Here is a 14,306-nt window from a genome sequence, read left to right on the forward strand (position 1 = left end):
TTTAAAGCGGAAACCCTAACCCTAACCTTTAAAATTTAGCAACTAATTCCAAAATTTTTAAAGCACAACTGTGGGCTATCGCTTTTATAATCTGATCCAGGAATTACCCTAGAACCTTGCTTCTACTGCCCTGCAGTGCATTTCGGGACTTACTGAATACTGTAACCTTTGAAGTGCTTCCCAGGTGGCTCTGCGGGTAAAGAATCTGCCTGCAATGCAGGAGACCTGGGTTCTATCCCTGGGTCAGTAAGATCCTCTGGAGGAGGGCATGGCAACCCATTTCAGTATTCTTGCCTAGAGAATTCCATGGACAGAGGAGCCTGGCTGGCTATGGTCCATGGGGTTGCAAAGAGTGGGACATGACTGAGTGACTAACCACAGCACACACACTGACCTTTGAAGTTTTATCACGAAATATCTAAATGTGTGATTGTGTAAAGAACAATTTTAAAGCACCTATGCAATACCATCCTTAGTATCCTGTCATCTTAATGGTACTTCAAGCATGTTTCTTACAAGACTCTAAAGTGTATACAAAATGATGTTAAAATCAAACTACATTAAGTAGAAGCTGGTTGATACACAATATAAAAACTGGAAAAATTGTTATTTTAATTTACAAATGCTGGCTGAAATTTTTTTCTTTGCCCTATTAGAGAGAAAAGCCATAAGAAACTGCCTTCACTGCCCAGCTATAATTTTCTAAATGAATTTTAATTGCTAAATGCAGTGGTGCTTAGAACTCAATTCATTAACAAGGGCAATTTAGAAGGGAATATAAATCTGCATTTGCTGATGACTTTCATAGCTTAGTAATCATACATTTACAGTGGATCAAGTATCTAAGACATACAATAATTTTTTAATGATTATTATTTCAAAAGTCATTAACCAGGCTCTCAGGTTTGAAAAAAAGTCTCAAATGAGAAAGCCTCCAGTCCTGTATCTGTTTGATTGTGTGGGACTTTCTTAGGCCTTTTTAAGGTATACCTGTCCAAGTGTAATATGGAATATGTGTATCAGAGAATAATAATCAACACTATTATCATATTGACTTTGCTTTTTTAATGCAAGGTGATTTTGCTTTGGGATCAGTTTATTGCTGTATTAATAACTTGGAAGACCCTCTAAGAACCTATACCCTGCATCAAAAGAGGATTTCTTCAATGGTGTATGAGATTTTAGTACCAGAAAATCTCTCACCAGTAGCCTTGAGTCCCTTGAATATCCTCAAGTAGCTTAGAGAATATAGACACTAATTCCCCCTAAGGACCTGGGAGATAGTTTGATCATATGATAGAAAGCACAATACAATGGAAGGCAGGCAATTACTGAGTCCAAACTTAACTTTTTAAAGGGATGTTTTTCACAGAGGTTTTATAAGCCCCCACTATTACAGTATTATCTCAAGTTTCCTCCCAATTTCGTTTCCTCTAGTTCTGTAGTAAGCACATCCCATTAATAAGAGAAACATTCGTTTTTCTTTTTTTTTCCCTTCTGATAGTCCATGTTCCTTCAGATCTTCTGAATTTTCTGGAATTGAGTTCAGTATTTTGCTTTTCAAGTTTCTGCCTTACCTAAATTTCACTGTGCTAATTATGGAAAGTGGGTTTCAATCTAACAACATTTAAGCGCTAATAACAAGCAATATGCTAGGAAGGAAGCAGAAGAGATCTAAAGTGCTGATGACTGGCAACAAAGAATGACTTTTATAAAAGGAAAGACGCTATGCAAATCTAGAGCCATTCAAAGCCATGTGGCCCTGAAGAGATAACCCTGATTCCCATATAGGCAAAGGTTCAAATGTTTTCCCTTTCATTGGTGGTCCGGTTTGATAGCATGTTCTACAAAGCTCAGGCATTGATGTTCCTTGGCAATTAAGAATTTTTACTCCCCTACGGCCAATCTGACCTCTGCTGTAAATATCTACAGGACCACAAAGGGAGAAGGATGAAGGAACCAAGGAAAAGAAAATTCACTGGATTATTTTATTTAAAAAAACAAACAATAGATAACTAATAGATAGCTATTGAGAACCTACTGCATAGCACAGGGATCTCTGCTCTGTGCTCTGTGGTGACCTCAACGGGAAGGAAATCTCAAAAAGAGGGAATACATGTATGCAAGTATGGATTATGCATAACTGATTCGCTTTTCTGTACAACAAAAACTAACACAACATTGTAAAGCAACTATACTCCAATAAAAATTTTAAAAATTAAAAGAAAACCTTAAAATAGCGAAGAATATGCATGACCCCACCTTCCTAGCTATTTCAATTTGGCTTTGGTTTGAAGTAGTTACCTGGGTTCGATCCCTGGGTTGGGAAGATCCCCTGGAGAAGAAAATGGCAACCCACTCCAGTATGCTTGCCTGGAGAATCCCATGGAGGGAGGAGCCTGGTGGGCTACAGTGGTCCACCGGGTCGCAAAGAGTCAGACACGACTGAGCGACTTCACTTTCACTTTCTTTCTTGAAGTAGTTAGAGCAGAAAGCTAACATCTCCAGCTTTTAAAAGGGTTTATTTAGGCATTCACTGGAGGTAAGGAAAAAATAAGTTTGGAAGCCTAGTAACTCAGAAGATAGGAATGGGGCCTGGGCTTATGGGACAGAAGAAAATAAGTAACCTTCCGACAGAAGAGGGTAGACTCATTCTTGCAGATGCGGAGCTCTGCCTCTGTGACATACACTTCCGTATCCGCATACACCTCTCCACTGCGACGGGTACCTCTGATAATACTCAGATCACCATGTTCCCCAAGAATGAAAAATTCCGTTTTTTATTTATTGTTTGTTTGTTTGTTTGTTTTCCCCTGGGAACAAATCTCAGCTTTAAATTGTTGATTAGCTTTCTTTCCCAAACCTTCCAAAGTTTTTTCTCAGAATATATCAATTTCTTTTTCTCTCTTCTCTTCTTTCCTAAATTCTGGCCTTTGAAAATAGCAAGCAGTAGAAGTTTGGGAAAACTAGTCCTTAAAATTTGGAGAAGGAAATGGCAACCCACCCCAGTGTTCTTGCCTGGAGAATCCCAGGGACGGGGGAGCCTGGTGGGCTGCTGTCTACGGGGTCGCACAGAGTTGGACACGACTGAAGTGACTTAGCAGCAGCAGCTGCAGTCCTTAAAATACAATTGAGAATTTTCTCAGTACAGCTTTCCTTGAATTTTTTTATGTTTCAACTCTGTACATTGACTTAATTAGGACGTCTTGCAAGATTTCTTTTCTTGCCTTGCCTAAGAAGATGATAGAAACAAAAGGACAAATAAAAGGGACAGATATAAATTAGAAACCTGAATCCAGGGAAGCACTGTAAAGATATATACATCACTGCTTTAAAAAGAAGAATAAAAACTAAGTTCAAATAGAAGAAGTATTTCAAAAATATGCTGAGCCAGACCCTGTATTAAGCTTGACTGTTAGGATGAACTTTATTAGCATTTAACTTGTATCACACCTTTGGTGCTAATTAAACACCTTCTTTTATGAAAAGAAGCATCTTAAGAGAAGTATCTGCATTTTAAAACTGGAAGGTGAGCTTTTATGATAACTTATCTAAAACTCAGTTTTATTAAAAAAATATTTTATGGAATCAAAATACTGACACAAGTAGGGGGAAGGGAAGAACAAAGAAAGTATATTGAGTTTTATTTTTTCCTATGTTTTTTGACCCTCCCTTCAACATTTTTTCCTGGCTGCTTACATATGTCTTTTGTTTTTCTGGGGTTTGAATAAAGGATTTGTTTTTTTAAACTCAACTGAATCATTTTTCAATTTCAATGGTGAAAAACATTTGGTAAATGAAATAGCTTTTTATATGTAACATACTATCACAAAACTTAGCGGCATTAAACAACCATCATTTATTTGCCCAATTATTTTGCTCTCTGTATAGATTATTCTGGTCTCAGTTGGGTCTCCGAACATATTTGTGGTCAGCTGCCAGTCAGTTGGGAGGTTCTGCTTCTAGGAGTTGGCTGGATATTGACTAGGACCATAGAAAATAACTGGGCCACGTGACTCTTTCCATCTAGCACATTATCCCAGACTGTCATATGGGACAGCATGAAACCAACAGAAAATGAGCAGAAATGAGCAAGATCTCTTGAGGGTAGAGTCAGAATTAGCTTGTCCTCTTTTCTACCACATTTTATTCCTACTATATTTTATTGGTCAAAGCAGGTCACAAGGCCAATCTAGTTTGAACAGGTACAGAAAGACTCTGCCTCTTAAAGGGAACACATTGCAAATGGGCTGTCTACTGGGAAGGGAAAAATACAGTCAGCTTTGTAAACGTTTTTACTATGGAAAGCCTTAATCACTAATAAAGTCTTAGATCTGATGTATAAGAGACACTGGTTGGAGCCCAAAGGTAGGTTCCTTTATGCCCATCATTTCCAGGTTATGTTTTGTAGAACCCTGGTGAATTATATTACATGGAAACCAACTTAGTTCACATCAGAATTACCACATTGCTGTTTCCCCAAGCCTAGGGCAAGTGAAAGAGTCAGGAGAGCCATTAACTTGGTTCCTTGCATGACTGAGGGCAAAGGTCACTTAAGAGAGCAATTTGGGGACTTCCCTGGTCATCCAGGGGTTAAGACTCCATCCTTCCCCTGCAGGGGTGTGCAGATTGGATCTCTGGTCTGGAACAAAGATCCTGCAGGGCATGCCACACTGCCAAAAAAAAAAAAAAAGGAATTTGGAGAAGAGTGTCAAGACTCTGGGGACTTCCAGGGCCAGGGATAGAGGAGAAATTGTTGAAGAGATGCTGATAAGTTGAAGCCATAAAGGCAGATAGGCCATTAAAGACTGTTGGGACCAAATAATCTTTACAAAATGATTTTAAGACCTAGAATCTTAATTTATCACTCTGGAAAAATGAATAGGTTAAAAAAAAATTTTTTTTAGAAGTATTAGAACAGAACAAAGGTGTATCATATGTCCCATTTTAAATACTTTTCAGCTCATACATATTTTTGCTCTTCAGTCTTTTGTTGAAAAAGTAGAGACATTTTGTTTTTCTAAGCTTTGCTGTTTTTCCTTTTTTATTGTTTATTTTTTGGCCGTGCTGGGTCTTGGGTTTTTCTCTAGCTGCAGTGTGTGGCTTCTCCTGCTGTGGAGCACAGGCTCCAGGGCTTCAATATTTGGCACATGTGGGCTCAATAGTTGAGATTCCTGGGCTCTAGTGCACAGGCTCAATAGTTGTAGCACACAGGCTTAGTTGCTGCAAACAAATGGGATCTTCCTGGACCAGGAATCAAACCTATGTCTCCTAGATTGACAGCTTCTTTATCACTGAGTGACTAGGGAAGCCCTGCTAAGCTTTAAATGGAATTTTTAAAGTGAACTTATTTTTATTATTTTGCTTTAACCTACCAGCTTCTTGGTAGTGTGTGTGCATGCTCAAGTGTCTAAGTTGTGTCTGACTCTTTGCGACCCCATGGACTATAGCCCACCAGGCTCCTCTGTCCATGGGATTTCCCAGGCAAGAATATCGGAGTGGGTAACCATTCCCTTCTCCAGGGGATCTTCCTGACCCAGGGACTGAACCCAAGTCTCCTCCGTTACAGGTGGCTTCTTTACAGCTGAGCCACCAGGGAAGCCCCAGAAAGCTTAGGACCCTGCCTCATTTGTTTAGGGGAGAGGGCGGAGGATGTGGTCTTGGGCAAGAGCTCTGGGTACTCCCACCTGCCTCTCCTCTGCCAGGTGTCAAGGATGCAGTCAATGCAAGGGAGGGAGGAGGACTTCTTGTGACCTGAGCCACACCTGTTTTCCTCCAAACTGTGTTGCTGTGAAAAATACCACAGGCTGGTTAGCTTGGTTAGCTTATAAAAAGCAGAAATTTATTTCTCACAGTCTGGGATGCTGGAAGTTCAAGATCAGGGTGGCAGCATGGCTGGGTGAGAACCCTCTTCCAGGTCACAGACCAGGATACTCACATGACTGAAGAGGCTCGAGAGCTCTGTGGTGTCTCTTTTCTGTCTGCATTTGGCTTTGTGCATGCTAAGTCACGTCCAGCCCTTTTGAGACCCCATGGACTGCAGCCCACCAGGCTCTTCTGTGCATGGAATTCTCCAGGCAAGAACACTGGAGTTGGTTGCCATTTTCTTCTCCAGGGGATCTTCCCAACCCAGGGATCGAACCCGGGTCCCTTGCATCTCCTGCATTAGCAGGCGGATTCTCTACCACTGAACTACCCGGGAAGCCCGAAGTCTTTTTAATAAGGGCACTCTTGAAGGCTCCACCCTCATGATCTGGGCACCTCCCAAAGGCCCCACCTCCTGTCACCACCAGCTTAGGCTTTAGGATTTCAAGACAGGAATTTCGAGGAGACACAAACATTCAGCCAGACTTCCTGCCGCTTTCAGTTTTGCTTAGATTTTGGTCAGAAATCCTCGTGCCTCACTTCCGATGTTGCCCTGAAGTCACAAGCATTTACTAGATGACTGTGAGAATGAATGGGTGTATATGTCGCTTTTGCCGACTCCTATGTTGAAAATAAATAGGAAAATACATTGCTCCTGTGTAATCGCTATAGACCAGTGCCCCAAACCTCTGGCAGCTGGAGCCATGGTGTAATAGCATGCAGAAGGATATGCCCAGAAATAATATAACTCTGTATTTTAATTCTTTTGGAGTAGCAGTGGGATGTAATGTATCTGTTCAGAGCAAGAGTTGTGAGCTGGATAACATACATCCTGGCTCTAACACAAGCTGAGAGATTTACCTCTTGTTTGCTTCAGATGATGGTGGCAAATTCCTAAGATGGGTAAGATTAAATGAGTGGGAACATATCAAGTATTTGGAGAAGTATGTGGCACACATTTAGTGCTCCGTAAATCCTATATTGGGTTTCCCTTGTGGCTCAGATGGTAAAGAATCTGCCTGCAATGCGAAAGACCTGGGTTTAATCCCTGAAATAGGAAGATCCCCTAGAGAAGGGAATGACAACCCACTCTGGTATTCCTGCCAGGAAAATTCCATGGACAGAGGAGCCTGGGCAGCCCTCCCGAAGGTGGGCGGCAGTCCATAGGGTCGCAAAGAGTAGGACACCACTGAGTAACTAACACACACACAAATCCTATATTAATACACTTATGGTTTCCTTCTTAATTTAATTGCTATGCAAACAGACCTCTCTTTAATTTAATTTAAAAACAAGATTTTTATACATATAATATGTATAAAAATACATATAACATGTATAAAAATACATGTTTATGCATATAACATGTATAAAAATAGAATTTTAGACAAGTTCTTCTCTGTTGTTTAATATCCTACAAACACAAAGATGCCGCATATTAAGAAATGATCCAAATTTTAATTGCTGAAGGAAGTCAGTCTTGAAACATCTTAGAACACAAGTCCAAATTATATAATTGCAATGCAAACAATTTTTGGTAAAACTAATTCTTGGCCTTGACATGGATAAAAAGAATTTCAGTCTTTTGGATAGCTGAGGATGGGAATGCAAAGAATTATGATGTGGAGAAGACATGATTTCAGTATATTTCTCTAGAGAGTCACCTGAAGTGCCTACTTTGAGAATCAATATGAGATTTAGCTCTAGCTTCCCGAACTGGTCCCCTTGTAGAGGTTCCTAGATTTAGTCCATGAAGATGGGAAAGGATGCTGGGGGGTGGAGGAAGGTGACAAAATGTTATCCTCATAGGAAAGAGACTGTTTAGACTCAACTTTTTTTTCCAGCTTTCTCTACCCAAGCGAATCTCTTGTCTTTGTTTCACTGGACTCAGGAAGTTAATAAAAAACTTACCTGAATATGAAAAGGTGGTCAAATATTTATTGAAAATTTAAATGTGCTACTTAAAGGTATGTGTGGCCCTAGACGTGCCTTAAAGGCAATATATTTTTATTCAGGGGGAAACCTTTACTCAGAATTCTATTTGAGTTTGACATCCCACTTGAGTGATATTTAAATAAAAGTAAAATAGAAAATGCCTCTTAGGAAAAGATGGTCTAGTTTCAGCATTTCTCCTATATTAATTCAGAGGGCTCATTTTAACATTGCCCGCAGGATAAAGTGTGAATTTCTTACCTCCACATGCTGACCTCAATCCCTGAAGCATTATACTTCATCTCTCCAGAGTCTCTACCTCCATCACTTCCTTTCAGAAGTCAGCAAATCTATAAAGCACACTTATTTCTCCACATCTTTGCCCTTGTTGCTTACTTGGTTTTATTTCTGTTGAAATGTCATGTATCCTTCAAATATCAGCCCTCTTGGGTGATTTTCTTTGATTTCCCCAGATCTGGAGTCATAGGGAATTCCCTGGTGGTCCAGTGGCCAAGGCTTTGTGCTTTTACTCCCAAGGGCCTAGGTTCAATCCCTGGCTGGGAACTAAGATCCTACAAGCTGAGCTATGCTTAGCTGCTCAGTTGGGTCTGACTTTTTGCGACCTCATGGACTGTAGCCTGCCAGGCTCCTCTGTCCATTGGATTCTCCAGGCAAGAATACTGGAGTACGTTGCCATGCCTTCCTCCAGGGGATCTTCCCAACCCAGGGATCAAACCCAGTTCGTTGCAGGTGGATTCTTTACCATCTGAGCCACCAGGGAAGCTGTACAAGCTGAGGGACACAGCCAAAAACAGGAAAAAAAAAGAGAGAGAGAGAGAATCATAGCTGTTTTTTCCCTCTCTCCATCTTTTTTTTGTTCTTCATTAATAAATGGAGTTAATTCTGTCTACTGATTTAGTTAATCATCTGCATTCTTTTTACCATCATAAATAGTTAGCCCTTTGGTGGGAGAGTGAAATATTTCCCAATCCTATCTGTATAGCCGTATAGTACCATATGAGGACTTCCCTGGTGGCTCAGACGGCAAAGTGTCTGTCTACAGTGCGGGAGACCCGGGTTCAATCCCTGGGTTGGGAAGATCCCCTGTATACGCTGTGCCTGCATGCACAGTTGCTTAGTTGTGTCCAGCTCTTTTCGACCCCGTGGACTATAGCCTGCCAGGCTCCTCTATCCATGGCATTTTCCAGGCGAGAATACTGGAGTGGGTTGCCATTTCCTTCTCCAGTATATTAGGCTAGAAGTCAACAAATATTATATCTATGTAGTGAATAAAAAACAAAGACCTCCCCACTTCCCCCACCAAAAGTTCTCAGAACTAGAGCATGCTTTCCCTCATTTCCCTTGCATGTCATCCCTTTACTTTATGGTCATTTGGACTGCTTCCTTTGTGTCTTTGTATTTCTTCTATGACAGTCTGATTATGGACACTCCTTTAAAAGACTAATAACTTGATTGAACAATTAAATTCAATTAACCTAATAATGTAATTAAATCATTAATTAATAATTCTAATTTACTAATGAAATGTAATAAACTAGTAATTAGACCTCTTAATTGTCCTAATTGACCTCAGGACAATAGTTTGACCTTCCTGAAATAAAATCGAAGCTTTATTCAATGTCCTTCAAGATCTGGTAGTAAATCCCATGTCACCCTCTCCTCACACTTTATTACAGCCATCCCAAATATCTCTGTCCCAGCAATGGTCTTTCTGCATGGAATGCTTTGTTCTTTCCTTTCCTCTCCATCTTCGGCTGTGTTGCTGCTACTGCTGCTAAGTCGCTTCAGTCATGTCTGACTCTGTGCGACCCCATAGATGGCAGCCCACCAGGCTCCCCCGTCCCTGGGATTCTCCAGGCAGGAACACTGGAGTGGGCTGCCATTTCCTTCTCCAATGCATGAAAGTGAAAAGTGAAAATGAAATCGCTCAGTCATGTCTGACTCTTAGCGACCCCATGGACGGCAGCCTACCAGGCTCCTCCGTCCATGGGATTTTCCAGGCAAGAGCAGTGGAGTGGGGTGCCATGCTGTATTACTCCTCATCTACCAGAGTCAAGATAAGATTCTACTTCTCTCTGGAAATCATCTCTAGCTCCCCATTCCATCTCCAGCCCTAGGCTGGATTAAGCCTTTCTTCTTTGTGATCTAGTAAATAATAATAAAGATCAGAATCAAGCTTGCTGGAATCAAGATTTCTGGGAGAAACATCAACAACCTCAGATAATGCAGAGGATACCACTCTTATGGCAGAAAGTGAAAAGGAACTAAAGAGCCTCTTGATGAGAGTAAAAGAGGAGAGTGAAAAAGCTGTCTTAAAACTCAACATTGAGAAAACTAAGATCATGGCATCTGGTCCCATCACTTCATGATGAACAGAAGGGGAAAAAGTGGAAGCAGTGACAGATTTTATTTTATTGGGTTCCAAAATCACCATGGATGGTGATCACAGCCATGAAATTAAAAGATGCTTGCTCCTTAGAAGGAAAGCTATGATAAAACCAGACAGCATATTAAAAAAGCAAAGACATCACTTTGCCGACTAAGGTCCATATAGTCAAACCTATGGTTTTTCTAGTGGTCATGTATGGAGGTGAGAGTTAGATCATAAAAAGGGCTGAGCACTAAAGAATTGATGCTTTTGAATTATAGTACTGGAGAAGACTCTTCAGAGTCCCCTGGGCTGCAAGGAGGTCAAACAAGTAAATATCAAAGGAAATTATCCCTGAATATTCACTGGAAGGACGGATGCTGAAGCTGAAGCTCCAGTACCTTGGCCACCTGATGCAAAGAGCTGACTCATTGGAAAAGGCCCTGATGCTAGGAAAGATTGAAGCAAAAGGAGAAGGGGGCAACAGATGATGAGATGGTTGGATAGCATCACCAACTCAATGGACATGAGTTTGAGCAAACTCCAGGAGTTAGTGAAGGACAGGGAAGCCTGGGGTGTTGCAGTTCATGGAGTCACAAAGAGTTGGACACGACTTGGTGACTGACAACAGCAACAAAAAATCAGAAAGACTTGGGTCCAGGCCTGATTTTGCTACTTACCAAGCAGTGACTTTAGACTAGTGCTTCTCAAACTTTATCATGCATCAGCATCACCTGGAGAGCTGGCTCAACCATGGCTCACTGGTCTCCATCTCTTGACTTTCTGATTCAGTAGCTCTGGGATGGGTCCTGAGAATTTACACATGTAACAAGTTTCCAAGTGACACTGATGATGTTACTGTGGGGACCATACTTGGAGAGCCACTGCTTTAAATAATCTAGTTAACCTCTCTCAGCTTTATTTTTACCATCTATGTTCGTGCTAAGATGCTTCAGTCATGCAATGACTCTGGGTTGCACGACTCTGCAATCCTATGAACCATAGCCTCCCAGGCTCCTCTGTCCAGGGATTCTCCAGGCAAGAATACTGGAGTGGGCTGCTCTCCAGGGGATCTTCTCAACCCAGGGACTGAACCCATATCTCATAGTTTCATGCATTGGCAGGCAAGTTCTTTACCACTAGTGCCATCTGGGAAGCCCCTTATCATTTACAACTTAAAAAATTGTGTTTGCTATGACTAGTACTCAATGCCAGTTCATATTGCTTCTGCATTGTCATTGCTTTCACCACAGTATTAAATCGCAGACTGCCCAGACCATTTGTCAAGTAAATCAGGAAAATCATAATGAGCAGAGACTGTGTTAGTGTTATTATTGTACCTTATAAAGTACGTTAGTAAGCACTAGATAAACATAAAATGGAATAAATTCAAACTAAGAGCATTCCATAAATATTTAGTAAAATGAACTTAGGCACATCTTCATAGATAGCCCCTATACAGATGGTTCCACGAGTCCCGAGTGATGGCTCACTGTATTCCTGGTTTTCTTGAGACAGTTTTTGCTGCTTCATTCCTAAATCACTTTTGGTTATGGTGAATCAGTCCCCACAGCTTCTGAGAAAATCATACAAGCAACACGGAGAATTTCTGTAAAAGAGAAATAAGTAACCACATAGACTATTCATTTGGCTCCGTAGTTACCGTTTTATCCTGAATGAAAGCAGTTGCAGCCGGAACATATGCCTGTGTTTAGCACTGGAAATGGGTTAGAAATTAGCATGGGAGGAATTTAACTTGCACTTCTTGGCAAATTCATGAAGCCTGTTCTTTTGAGAAACCGAGCCTGCCTTTACTGTCAGCCTGTACCGCCATCCTCCTCTTTGACCTCAGAATCTCATGTTTCTCATTCACTCATTAGCTCAGCAAATATTTTGTCGCAACATCTGCTGTGTGGCAACCCTTATTTTCATGGTGGAGATGCCACACTGAGACAAAGTCCCTTCGTTACAGAACCTAAAGCACGGCATTTGCCAACTTGTACTAAATTGTTTGCGTTTGTATCTCTGTCTTCCTCGCCAGGTTGTGAACTTACTGATGGTGGGTACATTATATGTTTGATCCTTGTGTGTCCAGCTCAATATTTGGTACATGATAGATTTTCATACACATGGATTATTACTCATACAGAACGACTTTATTTTACTGGTGGTGAGAAATGGAACCAAGCACCAGAGATCAAACACTGCCGGTCTCAGAGGATTTGGCCTCGATGTGTATTTTTTTTTGACCTGCAAAGTGTTGTTTGTTTGAATTTCTGTTAAGTAAAACATGGAAGATTTTACATAACTATCCAAATCTCCAGCTTCTTTTGAAAAAGCCTACCTTTCTAATTCCTTCTCATCATCCTGCTCCTTTAGAAAAAGCATGATGCCTCCATTTCACTGTAACCCCTACCACTCCCAACTGTATTACACATGTGTAAGTGTGGATATGAACATGTGTATCATGTTTGTTTATATGAGTGAGTGATTAGGAAAGAGTGAGATTCTTCAAATTCTACATAAATCCACTGAGAGTTGGTCTTGATAATCTTATAACAACCTTATGTCCAACCAGAAATAGTACTTTCTTTTTTTTTTCTTCAATGATGTAGAATGATAACAAGGATTTGCTTTCATTTGCAATATAAGTATATTAAGTTATTGATCTAAATTCTCTCCAAGTTGCTTTCCTGCATTTTTAATAGTAGGTTTCCTATATTTCTCAGATCAACATGATAATTGCCAGCTATTCTCCTATTGTGCTATATACTCCCATCCAAAGTAAAATATATATGGCTTGGGTTTTTTCCCTCTCTTACGATTATTGAACTTTTTATTTGGCTTGTTTTTTTTTTTTAATCGTAAGAGATTAGAACTCTTAAAACTAAAATTGAATTTAATGTGTAGTTTATCAAACTAAACCTATTCATGCTTTGTTTCAGCTATCTTTAAAGAGAAGAGGAAGCAAAGATTTGCCAAAATCTGAAAAAAAGTCTCAGCAGACTCCCACAGAGGTATGTAGAAATAAAATTTCAACTAGTACATCAAACACCTCTAAATGTACGTAATGATAAGCTGCGTCTATATGTAGACATAATAACGAGACATACTTGTGTTAAACAGAATTACATTATGTGTATCCATTATGTAGCTGTAAATGCTGGAGGCAATATAAAACATTCAGTATCTTTGCTTAAAAAACTAGCACTAACATCCCTGTTACTATTGCTTTTGTATTGTAATCACATAGCAAAATGTCATTAGCCCTTTATGCATTGCTGCATTTAAGAACTATACCCATGGTGCTAATCTTGTTCACCCATAATTAATGAGGACATCAGAATAGCTGTTCCTATAGTATCAGGAGAGGAGAAAGAAAGGAATGTTGTAGGAAAGATGGCAGAGGGAAAAGAGAGACTCATGTTGGTTTTGGAGCGCCCCAGAATGAAGTAATTCTCTCTACCATGATTGGGGGAGCCAATAAAAGAAATGAAGGAATAAAAATAAAACTTAAAACATGTCCTCAACATGGGCATGTTAAGAACCTTAGAAACACAGCCACAGTAAAGCCTAGCTTTTATGGTGAGCAGAGGTGCTGGTGGATGTAATAAAGGAGATTTTAAAACAGAAGACGAGATACTTAGGGGCAGCTATGACATTATGGCTCACTAAAAATACTTGGCTAAATATTTATTTTTAAAGGTGTAAACTGGGATCTATAATACTATAGCATATTTTTTTATCATTCTTACAAGGTATTTTCTCATTTGGTAATAATTTTAACTAAAGCAATGTTTAAATATTCAAATTTGGAAAAAGTTGATCTCTTTTTTAAAAGCATAACATAGTAATTGTTAAGTTTCCTGTTCTCTCTCGCCCCTCTCTGTACATTTTCCCCTTGTTACTGACATGAACATTTATAGGCCTCAGCAGTTCTAGAATGCCAAGTCTTCTACCAAAGTCATCTCCCTTTTGTAACTGTCTTGTGCATGCATGCTAAGTTGCTTAAGTCGTGTCCAGCTCTTTGCAAACCCATGGACTATAGCCCACCAGGCTGCTCTGTCCATGGGATTTTGCTCTGTCCAAGGAATACTTGAGTAGGTAGTCATTCCCTTTT

At 40.1% G+C, this 14,306-nt stretch overlaps 1 protein-coding gene across 1 annotated transcript in view; it reads left to right on the top strand.

Moving 5' to 3' along the window:
* Positions 1-14,306, top strand: part of SOGA3 (SOGA family member 3) — a 46,848-nt gene that overhangs the window by 24,242 nt on the left and 8,300 nt on the right. The window contains exon 5 of the mRNA XM_018052942.1: positions 13,132-13,203. Within this exon, the coding sequence (XP_017908431.1) occupies positions 13,132-13,203 (72 nt within the window). The remainder of the gene's footprint in view (positions 1-13,131; positions 13,204-14,306) is intronic.

The sequence above is a fragment of the Capra hircus genome, chromosome 9 (genome assembly GCF_001704415.2).
Source record: "Capra hircus breed San Clemente chromosome 9, ASM170441v1, whole genome shotgun sequence".
In the NCBI taxonomy this organism is placed as follows: Eukaryota; Metazoa; Chordata; class Mammalia; order Artiodactyla; family Bovidae; genus Capra; species Capra hircus.